We start from the raw sequence: 18231 nt of genomic DNA on the forward strand, positions 1-18231 counted from the left end.
GAAACACTGCACCAATTTTCCTCCCCGTTTCTTTTGTTATCCAGTGCACAGGAAGATTCCAGACTTGCACCCATATAGGGGCTAGGTCAAAGGCAGCTGTATCATTCTCTATACCTTCAAACCAGTGTTTCATAACCAGAATTTGGTTGTCCATGACCCAAGGTCCTCCTCCTACAATCCTATCTCTGTCCTCCCTGCTTGGAATATAAAACTGAAACAAATTTGGGCCCAGTTCTATGATCCTCAGATTCCTTGGGTACCCCCAAGTTGAGTTCACGAAGTTCTTTACTGCTACAAAGTTAACCACTTTCTCACCTCTGATTCTCCCCACTAGACTTAACTGGCATTCATGTATACCTCTATCTATCTCTTCGCATCCTAAGTCTGTACCTTCCAGTTCTTTCTCTGAGAGAGCAAACTTGCTGATCGCATCTGCCGGTTCTTCCGCCATAAGGTCTATACAGATTCTAAGGTTAACTCCTACTGTCACTACTGAGATCAGGACAAGTCAACCAAGGCCAAAAGCAAAAGAGACCAAAACAGACAGGCGAGACACTCAACACAGAAGAAAACCTACCTCCCAGTTTTTGAAAAATTTCCAAATATTTAAGGAGAAAAACACTTTTGTCCCCCTATTTTTTTAAGATTTTTCCTTTTTATAATAAAAGAGAAAAAAAACAAAAAGGTTGACTGGGGCAAGATCCCAGAACCTTTAACAGAAATGAAAACCGCAAATGAGGACTGTGGGATTAATGGCTATGAAGTTACCTGCTAGCGCACTTACGTCTTCCATGGAGTCTGTTTCCTCGGACCAGACAAACTAAGATCACTTCTGCATGCAGAAATCCGACAAAGTAGCTAACACTGAGGCGTGAGCTTTCCACTAGCTGGGGGACAAGATTATCTCACGAATCACTACTTTGCTGTTGCACTCTAAAAAGTTCACTCATCTTAACTTATTCTCAGCACTAAAATGTGGGGATTGTCTAGATCTTGGGATTGTATGTGTGTGTTTGCGGAAATTTTGAAGGATTTTGAAAAAGTTTGAAACTCTCAAGATTGAGAGACTCGCGCTCTTATCTAGAGAGAGAAACTCTCACTTTGGAGGAACTCGTACTTTCTTTAGGTTTGTCTTTGACTTTTCTTACTTTGGGAGAAAACAGATGAATTGGCCACCATTGTTGACTTGTGAGATTTGCTTTTTCCTTTGGTTTTGACCGAATTGACAAAGAGCATCAAACTCTCTCGTATGATTTTGTAGGAAAAACAATAGAAAGCAACAATTTTTCTTGTTCTTTCCTTTCTCTGTTGACCGAAATTGAAAGAGCAAATTCGACAACTTTTTCCAATTCTCTACGCATGGCTTGTTCTCCATTGATGGAGAACTAACTCCTTAATTCTAGTCAAGGGAACAACTGAAGATTTGGTTCGGTAATTACTGTGAGATCTAAATTATTTTAATTGTTTCATTCATTTATTGGTATTTATATGTTTTCTGCTTTTAATTGATATAGCTATTGTGTATTATTGAATAGCGCGCAATATTTAATTATTCACATGGGCTATTTTGCTAATTATGGGTAGTTGGATCCGTAATTATTCGATTACCTCTGTCCCGGTAGCAACTAGCATAATTGAATTTATGTCAGGGAAACATACGATCTAACTTAAACAAACCCTCGAAGCGTGTTTGTTAGTTAGGATTGGACTTTTCTAAATCTTAGTGCAATCTAGAAATTAAATCATACGGTCGTACCTAGGATTGTTTTTGGGTTAGAGAAATAGTTAACGGTCGTGCCTTGACTATCGAAAAAGTAAGGAGAGACTGATTGTTTATCGCGTGTATGACAGCTATAATCAATCTATTAATAAATGTTGGAATTATATGTGAATCGATGATTAGTGCATGAACCATTTTTGAAGTGTACCCTTGGCTAGAGTTTTCCCAATTATTTTTGTCAATTAATTATTTTTCGCATTTGATTTATTTAGTTATCCATTCATTAGCATTTAATCCTAAAACCCCTAATTTGTCTTGACTCGAAAGGAAACAAATTTCTCCCCAGTCCCTGAGAAGACGACCCTACTTGCCACTGTCTACTAGTTAGCAAACTCTTCGGGAACATGGTGAATCAAGTAATTCATTGCACACTTAGAGTCCCTACTCCAGTACCTAGAATTAATTATTGACTGTTTTTCGTGGTAGTTAGGTTTTATTATTATTATTACACATGTTCGGCACCTGTCAAACAAACATGAGGAGTCTCAAGAAAATGCACCCAAATTCTTGAAATGAAGCAAACAAGGTCCTGTCATGTAGATTCAAGTGTTAATGAAGCAGCAAATTTGAACCTTGATTTGAAGGACTTGGAGACGTTTTCTCTAAAAATTTTCAAATGAAAGTTGTTTCCCGAGGATCCTAGGTTGTGTAGAAACAACGTTCTCTCTTAAAGGACTACTATCGAAGTCAGATTTAGGTGAGGAACAGGGTTGATTCATCAACCTTATTCACAGCTTTCTTCTGGAAAAAAAAATTTGTCTTCCCGTTTCTTTTCTTTTTCTGCCTTTTCTTGCTTTTGCCGATTTTCCTAACCCTTTTCCTCAACCCTAAAGACCCACTTTTCAGCCTTTTAAATGAAACCAACGAGCTAAAACCCTAGGAATTATGGTTGAGATGAAACCAAGTTTTGTGGCAATATTTGTTTCCTTCGATCCATTTTGCCAGCTATTTTCTTGATAAATTTTTTATGGTAAGGCATCTAGGTACGAACTAATCTTGGGGGGAAAGAAATAGGAAGCAAAAATGAATCTGAATTGTTTAAAAAAAAATCCAGCTATTTTCCTTCTTGTACTGCTGCGTCGTTACTGGAAAATTGAAGAAGAAATGCACCTGTGGATACATGCGCGCGTAAGGCAGCATTTTTTTTAAGGTAGAAAGAAATGGGTCAATAGGCCTTTTTTTTTTTTTTGAAGCCTACTTTTCAGGCTTTTGCGTCTTGACTTGGGTTGGGTTTTTGCATGGATTTTGGGTAGATTTTTGCATGGATTTTGTTTGAGTTTTGAAACACAAGAAAAAACTTCTACTAAAAATTTCCAATTTTGAGTATCCTTTTTTTTATTTTTCTCTTTTTGCACAAACCTACAAAACAAAATTAAAATAATTATTCAAGAAATTTAAGTGAAAAATGAAATACTATACTTAAAATTAAGAAAAATTTGGTGTCTACAACCATCTGCATCAAATCTCCACAGATTCAAGAAGATTTCTGTGGATTGAAGTAATCTTCTTAAACAATTCTACATGATGTGGATTTAATCAAAGATCGATTTATTAAAGGAATCAAAATTTTTAAATTTTCTGCTATGCATGTCTCTGTGATTCCTTACGCACATACTGCCTCTTTGTGAAAGATAGGGAATAAAGCACTTTTAGTCCCAAAGTACGAGTAATATACCAACGTGGTCTCTAAAGTTTTAAATAAAATTAGTCTTTGAGATTTTTAACTTTGATCATAAAGGACGTTTGACAAAATTTATTAGTGAGCCGCAAAAAAAGCAATCCCTTTATTTCTCTCACTTGAGTCTGAGAGTGTGTTTTTCCTTTTCTTTTTTGTGTTTAGTTCGCTTCATTTTAGAGATTTTCTTGAAGTTTTTAAGATAAATGAACTTATCCTTAATTTGATCTTATTTTTTGCATGAAGGCACATTGTCATTTTCAATCTATATTCCAAATTTCAACAATTTGACCATCCTGGAGAAGGGGCAATTCCTTAGAATATCGTTGTTTTGAAAAAAAATCGATCATTGCGTCCTAGTTACTTTGTTCATTTGCCAAACTCATTTCTCATCTCCCCTTTCTCTCTCTAAACTCAAGTTTTCGTTTGATCAGCCTATCAGGTTTCTCCTCCCCCCACTCTCTAAACCCGCAGCGATTGTTGTAATTAACATAACCTTCAGTGTTGGTTTCCCGGCGACTGTTTCAGGCAGCCATGTTTGCAAGCCCCGAAAAAGACAGTCATTGTAGACACCATCGCCGTGCTTTGATGTCTCGACGAGCCAGTTCAGCAAACAATAATCAAGTGAAATACATCATTAAATTTTAAATTATTTGGTTGTGAACACTTTATTTATGTGATTATATTTGATAGTTATCATTCATAATTATCAATTACTTTATGTAGGCGCTTGTGCTTTAATGCTTATTTTCGTTTTGTGTTTAACTATTGCTATACTAAAATACTTTATTGTATTGATTGTATGTATTATATTAGTGTTGTTAGATTAACATTATAAATAATTAGCCAAATAATGTAGTATTAATCAAAAAGTAATATAAATAATTAGCCAAATAATGTAGTACTAAGTATTTTAATTGGACATGCGAGTAGTTAAATTAGCATGTTTCTACTTAGGTAAATTAGTTAGTTACTAAATAAATCGGCCATATCACTAAGTATAGGATTATGAATGGATTAGTTTAAGTGTTATTAACCAATTAATGTAGTTTTATCGTGTGATTAAAGTAATTAAGCAGAAGATTATACTTTAAATAATAGGTACTTATTTGTGAGCAATTCAAAAGCTTAAATAGACATAATCAATGTAATTAACAATGTAAATATGTGCAGATAATGTCGTTAATAATGTACTTCAAAGCAATTCAAAATTTTAAAACTCACAAATACTCCAAGTGGTCGATATTCTTTATTTGTTTTGTAGGTTGCGTCGGATGTGACTACGTCTCCAAAAAAGTTGTAGTCAATTAACATTCCTGCATCAGTCCAAAAGATATTTGTTATCTGCTCTTCACAGTCTAGCTGTACGGCATGAAAAAAGGATAAATTCTTGAGTATTTGCTTTTGAAAATAATTCAGCATGCTACCTGCTTCTCCATATTTCAAGCTCTTTTCCCATCTCGTTTGAAGATATTATTTAAAATCATTCCGAGTATATCCCGCATTACCCATTCCACCTGCCTCTTTTCCCATAAGCTCATTTCAATGAAAGCCCAGTATTCTCGCTTATTTTAGTTTGGAATCCTTGAGTCTCACTCGCTTTTCTTTGTGATAGCATCATGTGCGAACATTGAGCAATGTCCAACTCACGGTTATGCTTTAAGACAAGGTCATGCACACGGTACTTCATTGTCCTTCTAAGCAACACGATAACCATTTTATCTCCACACCCTATTTTCGTCAGCGCTCGTGTCCTCTTTGGCATCACATCACCTTCGTACTTGCGCTTCACACCTTCCTTGCAACATCTATATCTCCTAGACGTGGTCACGTTGTCTTTGTATTTATTTAGATAGTCTTTGCGTACACTAAAATCCATTTGAAAGGCATATTTGTTGTAAAACTTGTACGCATCCTTTTCACTATTGAACTCCATTCCTAACTCAGTGATCTCATCTTCTGCTAATTTGTTGCAATCCATTACTTTTGCTCTTACCAATTATGCATCAAACACCCTAATTTGCAACATTTCATGAATAGTATGTACATAAATGACAACATAAATATATATTACCACTCATAATGTGTTATGAATCACACATTACTCGTATACCAAATCCTATTATTATGTTTATCAATATGATTAATGATTCACATCACTTTACTTTTACTCTAAGACAACGACATTATTTATGTACAAATACAACTCCATGTACACTAAGTAATATGGACTGTAATGTGTTGGTCACACTATGTAAGTCTATTTTAACTGTAGGTACATCCACTCTAGTGATTATATTTACGTTCTAGGTTCCTTACCTCACTGGACCTTATGTCATTCGTTAATGACAACCGCCTAAACCAACTCTGCATTTTCTACTATTTCTACATTTTGAGGGCCAAACAAGCATTTTCTACTCATTGTAATATATTTCTTATATCATGTAATTTATTTACAATACCAGGTACACCCATTTATTATTCACATCTATTTGCCTTTTTTCCTCTACTTCACCTCATTCAACTCTATACCTCCATTTTATACACACTGCATGGTCCGGAGAGGGGCAAACTAAGATTGCGTGATGAGCATAGACCAACTACTAGATGCATAATGATTCATACCAATTGTAATGCGGTGGCTATAACCTGTAACTTATTTACAACAGGATGTACATTCATTCACTTGTTAAATGTGACTTTGTTACTCTCATCTTTCCCTAATTCCACTCGACACTTTACTTACATACCCCTGGGTTTTCGGATAACTACTATCCCATTATAGTCCATCACTAAAAAGCTGAATGCTCACACACACACATACGGTACAACTTCACTATTCTTCACAACCAATATTATGTTTTTAGTGACTCTAATTTCATCCTTCATTTAACCGATGTACATTGGGTGACAAATGATTGGCCACAGTTGCTGATATGGTTCAGTCACGTTACCTTGATCTGTTAATATGCTTTATGTTTCACCGAACTCGGAGAGCGCAATTTCTTCTGCTATTAAGTTGCACGACTGAACCAAGTTCGTGAGATGATGAATTTCCTTTGTTTGCTTCTACCTTGCTGCCTGCCTTGCACACATTCAAAATGGATACAACACTCTCATACACAGCTTCAAAATGCATACAACACTCTCACTGCACTGTTTGCTTCCTTCCTTATTAACGCAACACCATACCCCAGCTCTCTTCACCCAATTTTCTGTCAATTGCTACCTTCAGCAGGAAGCCTACTCTCTTCCCTCAGTTTTGTTTTGTGTGGTTAATTCAAGTTCTCTTCCCTCAGTTTCAACTTTCAAAAATTTCAACTCTTTCGTTTGCTCCGTCTGATACTATTTGGGCTACAAATTTTTTTTTTACGCCAGCATTTTTTACCTCTACTTAAGGCTTCCTGACGTGGATCATTTCTCGCCTCACGTTTGTGCTTGTGAGGAGACTGTTCAGGAGCGGTCGGTCTGATGACCGCTCCTGCCTCTAATCCGTTCAGTGGCGATGTAGTCATTGCAGCACAAACTGCTTTGACCAGAGTTAAAAGGCTCGCTTTTGCTAATTGCTATGGCAGTCTACTTTATTTGGCAGGCAAGAAACAAGTGTCTTTTCCAGCATTTGAGATCATCTACTCTGGGTGTGGTTGCTGCGGTGATTAACACCATGCAGCTAGTTGATGCTTCTTGGAGTAAGATTCTACGCACTAAAGGGAACTGGGAACTGGCAATAGAATTGGGTATAGAGCATAGCCGTTTTCTTTGATAAGTACTACTCGCTTTGTTTTTCTCACTAATCTTTTTTTGACAAGTAAAATGTATAGAATAACGTAGTGAATGTAGATACAAGGATTCTCCCTCCTTTGTGAAGCTTTCATAGTTGATCAGTAAATGAAAAGTTTAATTTTGCTCCAATAATTTTACTTTTTTTTAATCACCTTTACATCTCACATGAAAGATTACATCTCACATGCAACAGCATTACAAAATGCATTGGACAGTGTTGTTCTATAAAATTTTCCAAATAATCTAGAATTTTGTTTTTGGTGAACAAACTTAACCAACACTCCGTTGGCCCCATAACGATGGACAATACCACTTACCAGTTGTGTTTTCTTTTGTTTTCTTTACATTTTCTTGATCCACTCATACAAGGTACAAGTACAACCCCGCGAGCTCACAAAGCAGTCCATACTCAAGAGTCTCTTGGTCATAGCAATTAATGGAAACTTACAGAGCTCATTGCTTGATATTGCCATTCCCCATCCAAAGTCACATAAACCCAATGCTCCAATTTGCTAAGCGTTTGCAACAGGAGGGCACCAAAATCACCATCGTTACAACCAATTTCTTGTTTAAAACACTCAATGAAGTCTCAGGTTCTATCTCAGTGGAAACCATATCTGATGGATATGATGAGGGAGCAAATGGAATTGTACCGGAAATACACTTTCCTAAATTTCAAAAGGTTGGCTCAGAAACTTTGACTGAGCTAATCTTGAAGCTTCAGGATTTGGGCTGTCCTGTCGATTGTATCATTTATGATTCACTCTTGCCTTGGTGTCTAGATGTAGCCAAGGATCTTGGCGTACGTGCGGGTGTGCTCTTCACTCAATCTTGTGCTGTCAATAGCATCTACTACCATGTCCACAAAGGGCTTTTGAAACTTCCTCTAGAGGAGAGTGAAGTGGACATTCCTGGTTTGCCACCACTTCTAGCTTCAGATCTGCCCTCTTTTGTGTCTTGACAGGTTGTCAGCCTGTGCAATAATAAAAACCTGCTCAAACTAAAAATAATTTCTGTAGATAGTGGTAAGCAGGGTCGAATCCACAGGGACTGGGTGTAATTGCTTCTTTCCAAATTCACAGTGACAAGGGGGTATTTTTATATCAGGGGTGACAATTTAAGCAATTCAACTAAAAGTAAAATAATAAAAATAAAATAGCCAACTAGAAATTAAATAGCAATTTACTAAAATCAAATGAGTGATAATTAAGGATCTAGCCAAGGAATAATTTCAGCAATGGCTCACCTAATTGATCATCGATAAGCAAAGGCAATTCCAATTATTTACCAATAAATAAGTTATAACTGCCAAACAAGCGATGACAGTCAACCCCTCCTTACTGTGTCGGTGATTAAGGTACACCCGTTAATCACTACTCTAATTGAGAAATAATCTTAGGTACGCCCGTAAGATTTAATTCTCCAATTTCTTTACGTATTAGAGGAGCCCTATTCTAACCAAATAACGCACTACCAGGGTTATTTTAGATTAGCCCGCGTATCCCCCTGACACAAATCTAATCATGCAAGTTATCACTATTTTGAGACAATTAAACAATTACGGATTTAACGTTCCAATTGACAATAGATTATCAAATTAACTAATTATCCGGATCCAAGACAATCAATTAATTAAACAATCATAAGCACTGTAACCAGGGAATATGCGAATATCAATAAATAAAAGAAAAAAATAAAATTAAATCGATCTCACAATTTTAGGCGACTCAAAGCATTCGTTGTCCTTTGATTAGAGTGAGAAAATTAGTTCATAATTGATGAACAAAATCCACGCAAAATGGAAGGAATAACTGCGGCCATTGTACTTCAAAACTAGGAAAAACTCAATTCGCCTAATTGGTGAAAAGCTCCTGGCATGTGCAGGGGCAGCCACAAAAGACGAAAGGAAAAGTCCAAGCTACTCTATTGTTTCTCCTCACCTCCGTGGAGAATAACTACCACCAGTTAAGAAGAAAAAGTGAAAAAGTAAGGCTAAGCTAAAAGACGAAAAACTAAGGAAGCAAGATAGCCCCCTGTCCTCTGCAATATTTTTGGTTTTTATCCCCTGCTTCCCTCAGATGTGCGGCGGCTCCTACCAGCAAGAAGAAAAACCCTTCAGCCGTCCTTCCTTCGCAGAATTTACCAAAATGGGCGTAACATCTTCTTTTCTAAAAATGCCCCTGGACTAAGCTCTGTTATTTGGACTCTTTTCTTATTAAATTGGCACTTGTTAGCATATTTTCGTTCTACTCCCTGAAATAAATGCAAAGTACTAAAAGTGAGTAGAATCCCGCAATTAATCCACATCAAGTCAGGTAATAGGAGGAATTAATAATAAAATAAATGATAAAATTGCAACCTATCATGTCTAATCCGGGTCAATATCCAGCAAGTTCTAAGCTGGTTTTACATGACCAATTGGAAAAATTTGAAGAAGCTGACTGGATCTTCTTCAACACATTTTACAGGTTGGAGGAGGAGGTAAGCGGACTTGAATATATCTCAGTTTTGCTTGCATAAATTATGGGCTGGCTCGTGGCAAATCTAAGTCCTTAATGACATGCCAAGATAGCTCCTTCTCAAATAAAATCTAAAAAGAATTTGTTTGTAATACTGTGAATTTTATTTGTTTTGTATTGCTTAATTAGGTGAATGGTTGGATGGCAAAAATCCTACTGGTAAAGACAATTGGACCAACTATTCCATCCATGTACTTAGAAAAGCGCCTTGAAGATGACAAGCAATATGGTCTCAATCTTTTTAAACCAATGATTAATGCTTGCATTTCATGGCTAAATGAAAGGTCAATTAGTTCAGTCGTCTATGTAGCATTTGGAAGTTTGGAAGATCTTGATGTTGAGCAGATGCATGAATTATCATGGGGCTTGAGAACTAGCAACTATCATTTTATGTGGGTGGTTAGAGAATCAGAATCAAAGAAGCTAAAGATTTTGTAGATGAAACATTTGACAAAGGGTTAATAATCTCATGGTGTCCTCAGCTTGAAGTTTTAGCCGACAAATCTATAGGGTGCTTTATAACTCATTGCGGGTGGAATTCAACATTGGAAGCCTTAAGTTTGGGAGTTCCAATGATTGCAATGCCACAATAGACAGATCAAAGCACAAATGCCAAGTTTGCAATGGACATTTGGAAAATGGGAATCAAAGCTCAGCCAGATGAAAATGGAATTGGTAGAAGAGATGTCATTGGTCAATGCATAAGCATAGTGATGGAGCGGGAGATTGGACAAGAGATTAGGAAAAATGCGAAAAAGTGGAAGGATTTGGCAAGACAGGCTTTTGAAGAAGGGGGAAGTTCAGATGTAAAAATTTAGGAAGAGTGACTGAAATTGACCTTTTTGGTTGCCATTTTGGCTGTTTTTTGTTTTTTGTTGCCATTTTGCCAAACTAATAATTTTGCACAACCTAGCTGTTCTCAAGATCATGTGCATTGATGGTTCATAAAAGTTATGGAAGCTTAATCATGAAATACTAACCTCCCAAAAAAAAAAAAAATGAAGTTATACATCTTCCTAGATATGGGACTTGTGCAATTGTCCGTATCAATTACACCCCGCGATGTGTATACTATCAGAACAAATATAAATATTAAAAAAATAAATAATAAATTTAGACACTAAAATTACATACATGTACAACAAATTTTGTCCTTTTTAAAAAATAAACAATAAATATAGACACTAAAATTACATACATGCACAACAAATTTTGTCCTTCTTTTAAAATTTTTTTCCCAAATTCAATCTTATCACTTCAATTTAAAATTGAACCTTGCCCATCATGAGTTGTACTTTACAATCACAATTATTTAATCACCGTCATGAGTTGTCCTTTAATTTTTCTACTATGAATGTCCTTCCGTCTTTTTATTTTTTCGGTCGTTGGGAACAGTAGGGAAAAGGACAGCCAGTCTATGATTAATTAATAAAAAGAGCTTATGGTTAATTCATAATTGACTCGTTATAAGGACAGAAGTGCTAATGTTTTAAAATTTGCATTCATACATGTACACAATCAAATTATCATAACGGATCTTCTGTCTCACTTTTTATTATATTATTATTTTTTATTTATAAACATCATATTTTAGTTCTTTTTTGTTTCCTTAAAATCTAATAAGATCCAATAACTATTAATTGAGTAATATACAAAATTTAACAAACTCAAAATATCAAAATGCATAAAAAATGAGATTTTTTTAATGAATTTTCTGATGTATTTTTTAAAATTTTTTATTATATATTAATTTTTTCAAACTGTTGTTTTTGGTTATTACTCAATTAATAGTTATTGGATCCATATAAAATAAAATGAACTAAAATATAATATTTATGAAAAAAAATAGTAATACAATAAAAAAATGTGATAGAAAGTGGCACAAGAAGTGAGACAGAAGATTCGTTACATAAAACTATTTACATACTGACCACAAATTAATAAACATGACTTCTTTTATTTTATTTTTTGGGGCAATAACTTAGGTCAATTTTAAAATCCGAAGAGCCGTGCTTCTTCCTTCATTCTATTTTTAAGGTTGTCAGGAACAGTAGGGAAACGGTCAGCCTTTGATTAAACAATAATGAGAGGTTATGTTTAAACTATTCATCGTAAAGGACATATGTATTGATTTTATAAAATATGTATTCATAAATGTACACAATCAAATTATTTACATTGCCTTGCTTTTTTTATTTTTTATTTTTTTATAAAGGGGATAATTTCATTCTGGTATTTGCACGAATGACAGCAAATACATCAGAACATGACACGGATACATAGATAAAAAAAATCAACTTATACAACAAATTTAAAATTATAATATGCTTTTTTTTAATTTTGATTAAAATTATAATATGCTTGATCATAATATTGAAACTCCGAGAGCAGTTTCAGCTGTGTGTAATGCAGCAGGGCTATCAAGAACGATGATTAGAATTCTTTACCTCTGATTAGATTGATAAAAGGAGAAGATCAACGTTGATTTCTTATTAAATGTCGACATTTGTTGTGTTAGTACCGATTGAGAAGAATCCAACCCGATCCAATCAATAGCTATTAGAGGTTAGCTAATTTGAAGATTGTAATTTATAAAATAGCCATTGTTCTATGAAATAGCGGCAAGGAAGCAACCGCTCAAAAAGGTTTTTACTAGTGTGTTTGAATAGTAAATTATTTGAAAATTTTTTTTATGTTGTATTATAAACACATTTTTAAAATCTTTTTAATTTTTCAACCAATTTTAAGTATCATATATCTTGCATTTCAAAAAAAAACTATAATATTATTATAAAACTTTTCCAAACAGTCTTCAATGAAAATAATCTAAAATATTGGCTTTCGGTGAATGCTTCATTGGTTTCTCACGGTCCCTCACATACGAGGAAAGTAAAAAAACCACTCCAGACTAAGAAAACCAAAGTCAAAAGAGAAAAGCTAATCTAAAAGTTGTCCTAGTTGTCCACGTTCCAGTCCTGTCTAAGTTTTTCCTATTCTAATTGCTACCTCCCCTGTGCGGCGCTAGGAGGGATTGGAAGAGGAAGGCTCTGCCCTCGTTTTGCTGAATTCTGCAAATTACCAAAAAGGAGTCCCATTTTGATGTTTCAAAAATGTCTCTGGCTGCTTGTTACTTGAACTCCTTCCTAATGACTGTCAAATTGGCACTTGTTATGATATTTTCGTTCTATTCCATGAAATAAATGCAAAATATCAAAAGTGGGTAGAATCTAGCAATTAATCCACATCAGGTCAGGAAATAGGGAAAATTAGTAATAAAATAAATGATAAAATTACAATCTATCAGTGAACACTACTATTCCAACTTTGGATATGGGGCACAACTTTAAAAATAATGATTTGATTGTGATGTTTATGCTTTTTTTTTTTTTTCTAATTTTACCTTTACAAATTCAAAATTTAAATCTAAATGGTAATATGCATTTGATTAGAAACAAGGGTTATATTAAAAAAAGATTAAAAAGTGTTTTGTCTGTTTTAACATGATAAATATTTTAGGATATCTTTAAATAAAAATATGACATTTTTAATAAGAATGAGGGAGTACGATTACGTGAGTTGGTGGCCGAGCATCAAATATATTATCCTTGTAAATTGGTATGTGTACAATGATATGACAAAGTAACTACTTTAGATGCCAAAAAACAAAGCCTTTGTACAAGAAAGACAACATGGGAGGCAGGTCAAGAATTTCACAGATTCCCTATGTAAATGTCACTAGCACAAGAAAGATTGTACGCTTGAGGATATTTCTTGCTCTCTATTAAAACTAATTTATTCAAAATTCAAAATAAGTTCAGAATAGCTGACAATTAACTTTTACGAAAGTGGTACAATTCAGGGGTTGAACGATAATTTTTGAGACTTTAACGGCGTATCCACCTGCATTTAAAATGTGTTTCTTATGGGCCATTAAGCCAAAATTGACCAAAATTGACCGATCAGATAAAATCTTATATACATCACAACCATCCCAACTTTGTCCATAGCGATGGCCAGCAATTCTTTTTTTTTTAATGCAGCCATAGAAAAGAATATTTCTCTCTAGCACACTGATTTGTGTCGTGTACCACTTATACCTTCCCTGAATGGGACATGCTAATGTTTAATTAGTTAGGGAGGTATGATCTCACTCGTCAGTATGATGTTTTACAACAAGTTCAAATGGATTCTGAATTCCGATACTCCAAATGGCTGCTGGTGTGTGCACACCCAACTTATACTATGTGTGTTCACAAACTAACAATTATTACCTATCATTACCTATTATTTTAATTAACTTTATTTCTCAAAAAAAAAATTAATACATAATTATATCTTAAACAAGTGCCTTTTTTCAAAAAAAAAAAAATTCTACTAGGAAGGATGGGATTTAAGAAGCGGGTGGAGAGGAGGGGATTAGAAGTACCCACTAAACATATCACTACGATAAAGAGGGTAATGACATCTACATTTACATCTGCAAAGGTTTTGGAACCTCCAAACAGTGCATTCTCAAATTTCTTGGTTATAGCAATCGATGGAAACTCACAGAGCTCATTGCCTGATATTGCCATATCCCGTCCAAGGTCACATAAACCCAATGCTCCAATTTGCTAAGCGTCTGCAACATGAGGGCGTCAAAGTCACGTTTGCTACAACCAAGTTCTTGTTTGAAACCGTGGATGAAGTCTCAGCTTCTATCTCAGTGGGGACCATCTCTGATGGATATGATGAGGGAGCAAATGGAATTGTACCGGAAATATACTTTCCTAGGTTTCAAAAGGTTGGCTCAGAAACTCTGACTGAGCTAGTCTTGAAGCTTCAAGATTCGGGCCGTCCTGTTGATTGTATCATTTATGATGCATTCTTGCCGTGGTGTCTAGATGTAGCCAAGGATCTTGGCGTACGTGCGGGTGTGTTCTTCACTCAATCCTGTGCTGTCAATAACATCTACAACCATGTCCACAAAGGACTTTTGAAGCTTCCTCTAGAGGAGAGTGGAGTGGACATTCCCGGTTTGCCACCATTATTAGCTTCAGATCTGCCCTCTTTTGTGTCTAATCCTGGTCTATATCCAGCAAGTTCACAGCTGTTTGTACATGACCAAATGGAAAATTTTGAAGAAGCTGACTGGATCTTTTTCAACACATTTTACGGGTTGGAGGAAGAGGTAAGCGTACTTCAATACGTCTTTTTTTTATTTTCTTATTTTAATAGGGAAATTATTAGATTTAAGAAGCCCGGGAGGGAGAAGGAGAATTTGAATTTAAGATTTCTAATTTTTGAGAGCTGAATTTTAAGCACTAGATCAAGATTCCCTCCGGCCAATAAATCTAATAATACCTACACATATTACAGTCGGGAACCTAAGTCCTGAATGACCATGCCAGTTAGGTGTTTGTTAACTAAAAACTAAAAAAGTGGCATTTTGTCTACTACTATGAATTTTATTGGTTTTGTATTACATATTGCTTAGGTGATTCACTGGATGGCAAAAATCCTACCGGTAAAGACAATTGGACCAACTATTCCATCCATGTACTTAGAAAAGCGCCTTGAAGATGACAAGCAGTATGGTCTCAATCTTTTTAAGCCAATGACTAATGCTTGCATGTCATGGCTAAATGAAAGGTCAATCAGTTCAGTTGTTTATGTATCATTTGGAAGTTTGGCAGAACTTGAAGTTAAGCAGATGGAAGAATTAGCATGGGGCTTGAGAGCTAGCAGCTATCATTTTCTATGGGTGGTTAGAGAATCTGAATCAAAGAAGCTGCCAGAAGACTTTGTTAAAGAAACATTTGACAAAGGACTAATAATTTCATGGTGTCCTCAGCTTGACGTTTTAGCCCACAAATCTATAGGCTGCTTTATAACTCATTGTGGGTGGAATTCAACATTGGAGGCCTTAAGTTTGGGAGTCCCGATGATAGCAATGCCACAATGGACAGATCAAAGCACAAATGCCAAGTTTGTAACGGACATTTGGAATATGGGAATCAAAGCTCGGCCAGATGAAACTGGAATTGTTAGAAGAGATGTGATTAATCAATGCATAAACCTTGTGATGGACGGGAAGAAAGGACAAGAGATTAGTAAGCATGCAAAAAAGTGGAAGGATTTAGCAAGACAGGCTTTTGATGAAGGGGGAAGTTCAGACAAAAATATTAAAGACTTTGTCTCCAAATTGATTCAATCTTGAAGAGATTGATACAGTGTATTTTGTCTTCTTTTGGATGCGTTTTTTGAAAGTTTGTAATAAACTTTACTTCGCTTATTGTAGAATTTATTAAAAAAAATTTATGCAGTAGAGAATTTGGGGAAATTTTTCTTTTTTTCTTTTTTTCTTTTTTTTCTCTTTCCTCTCTTTTTCTTTCTCCAAAACCTCACTGCTTTTCCTCTTCTCTCTCTCTCCCCTGTCCACCACTACCGCCACCGTACTTTCCCCTCTTTTAAAAAAAAAATTATTTTCCTCTCCTTCCCTCTCCCCATCCTCTTCCTCTCTTTTCCTTTCTCCTCCTTCTCTCCCTTCTCCTGCTTTCCCTAATCCCGTCCTCCTACCCTTTTCCCTAGTAGGCAACCAAAGATCTGATCACACGCAAAGAGATCTAGTTGTCAATCAGGAGAAGGGGTTGGGGGTGGGGTTGGGGAAAGGAGGGAGGAAAGAGGAGAAGGGGGGAAGGGAAAGAGAGGGGAAAAACAAAAGATGCCAACCAGCGGAGCAGTGGTGAGTTGAGATAGGAGAGAAGAGAAAAAAAAGAAGAAAAAGAAAGAAAAAAGTTTGCATATTTTTAAGTGTTTTTGGGGGTATTTTAAAAAATTTTAGAATACTTGTAAAAGATTGTTATAGATAAAGTTGTAAAAGAACTCTTATATATTACAAATCGGGCAAAAAAAAACTTCGCACTTAAACATAGTCTTGGGTTTAAGCCAATCATGGCTGGTTAAAATAAGCACTTCAAATCCTTTGTCCAGAAATCACCATTTGTCGTATCTATTCCATGTTTATATAGTTGCTACGTGTATTGATACATTGATAAGTTAGACAAATTAGCAAGACAGGCAGATGGGCCAAATATTATTATTAGAAAAGATTCCTCCCGTCCGTGCTTGGGGCCTTTTATGAATGGTGAGGAGGTTTTTTCGCTTATGCAAGGCCTTCATTGGATAGTTTACAATTACCTTTTATTAGGACTTAATGCACCTAGGACTGCAAATGAATTGAGCAGCTCGCGAGCGGCTCGAGTCAAGTTCGAGCTGGCTCAAGTCGAAATCGAGCTCAAAATATTAAGCTCGTTAGCTCGCGAGCCGGCTTGCGAGTTCGAGTATATATATATATATATATATATATATATATATATATATATTATTTTAAGTATATATATTTTTTATTTTAAATATATATATTTTTTATTTTCTTATTTTAATAGTAAAATTACATATATATCCTTAATATTTTATTATTTATTAAAAAAATATTATTTTATTTATTTTTTAAAAAATAAAATAATTATTTTTTATTTTTTTCGAGCTCAAGCTTTAAATTTGCTGGCTCGTCGAGCTCGAGCTCGAGTTCGAGGTTGGTAAAATTTAATCGAGACTCGGCTCGATTAGCCCAAAACTCGACTCAACTCGGCTCGTTTGCAGCCCTAAATACACCATCCGCAATTGGACACATCTCAAAGAATACTAAATTATTCACTGTTTTGGTCAGACTGGATGAAAGCGTGATTATAGGCACATGATGACCATTAAATAATGACAAGATCGTCTACTGCCGACCTAGACTTTTCTTTTTATTGGATTATTTTAACGGATTAGACGCCGGTTAATATATTTAAATTATAATTAATTTACCATGTAACTGTACATAATTACAATTATTGCACATTTTCCATTTGAATGCCTTTTCAAATTAACTACACCTTTTTTTTATAGAAAATTTAATACTTAAATCTTCTATTAATGATGCTTATTGGACATGCATTAATCAAATCATATTTTATTTTGTGAAAATAAGAGGGTAAATAACATTTGACCACATTATATTGTAGGCTAGTTAGCCTCAAAAAAAAAAAAGAATTGCAGGCTAGTTTAAAAAAATTACACTCAAAGAATCTGCAAAAACTTTAAAAAGCTAGCTGCTGGGCTGAGACAGCCCGGTAGCAAGCGAATTTTAAAAAAAAAATTTGTTTTGTGCAGCCCGACAGCGTTTAAAAAAAAATTTAGTGTTAGACTTTAAAAAAAAAACAAAGCCTCTTATGCTGCCTAGCTGTGTAATTTTATACGTACCCATTGACAGATCCATACATGTCCGACTTTTCTTTTTTTCATCGATATTCTGACTAATTAGCCAATGGGTTTGCCTAGCATTCACTTTTACAGCTTGCAATTTGCACAAATTTTTAACCTCTTTTCACCTACAAAGAAAAGGAATTACAATTTGCATAGTTGCAATGCTACTGTGGCCAATTCCT

General features: G+C 35.1%; 2 protein-coding genes and 1 pseudogene across 2 annotated transcripts; 2 read left to right on the forward strand and 1 right to left on the reverse strand.

Moving 5' to 3' along the window:
* Positions 1–4992: 4992 nt before the first annotated feature.
* LOC113739320 (protein FAR1-RELATED SEQUENCE 5-like) lies at positions 4993–5436 on the reverse strand. The gene has a single exon (XM_027266568.1). It carries the CDS (start codon positions 5434–5436, stop codon positions 4993–4995), a length of 444 nt encoding a protein of 147 aa, XP_027122369.1.
* Positions 5437–7674: 2238 nt separating this feature from the next.
* LOC113739417 (UDP-glycosyltransferase 74G1-like) lies at positions 7675–10575 on the forward strand (annotated as a pseudogene).
* Positions 10576–14155: 3580 nt separating this feature from the next.
* Positions 14156–16079, forward strand: LOC113723928 (UDP-glycosyltransferase 74G1-like). Its single transcript, XM_027247163.2, has 2 exons — positions 14156–14927; positions 15234–16079. The coding sequence occupies exons 1-2, from the start codon at positions 14295–14297 to the stop codon at positions 15954–15956; spliced, it is 1356 nt and encodes a 451-aa protein (XP_027102964.1). The 5' UTR covers positions 14156–14294; the 3' UTR covers positions 15957–16079.
* The last annotated feature ends 2152 nt before the right edge of the window (positions 16080–18231 follow it).

The sequence above is a fragment of the Coffea arabica genome, chromosome 1c (genome assembly GCF_036785885.1).
Source record: "Coffea arabica cultivar ET-39 chromosome 1c, Coffea Arabica ET-39 HiFi, whole genome shotgun sequence".
Lineage (NCBI taxonomy): Eukaryota > Viridiplantae > Streptophyta > Magnoliopsida > Gentianales > Rubiaceae > Coffea > Coffea arabica.

Excerpts from the sequence above, each read along its gene's own strand:
- LOC113739320 (XM_027266568.1), bottom strand. The coding sequence starts at position 5,436 with ATGGATTGCAACAAATTAGCAGAAGATGAGATCACTGAGTTAGGAATG.
- LOC113723928 (XM_027247163.2), top strand. The coding sequence starts at position 14,295 with ATGGAAACTCACAGAGCTCATTGCCTGATATTGCCATATCCCGTCCAA. Across the intron at positions 14,928-15,233 it reads TTTACGGGTTGGAGGAAGAG|GTGATTCACTGGATGGCAAA; the intron begins GTAAGCGTACTT and ends CATATTGCTTAG.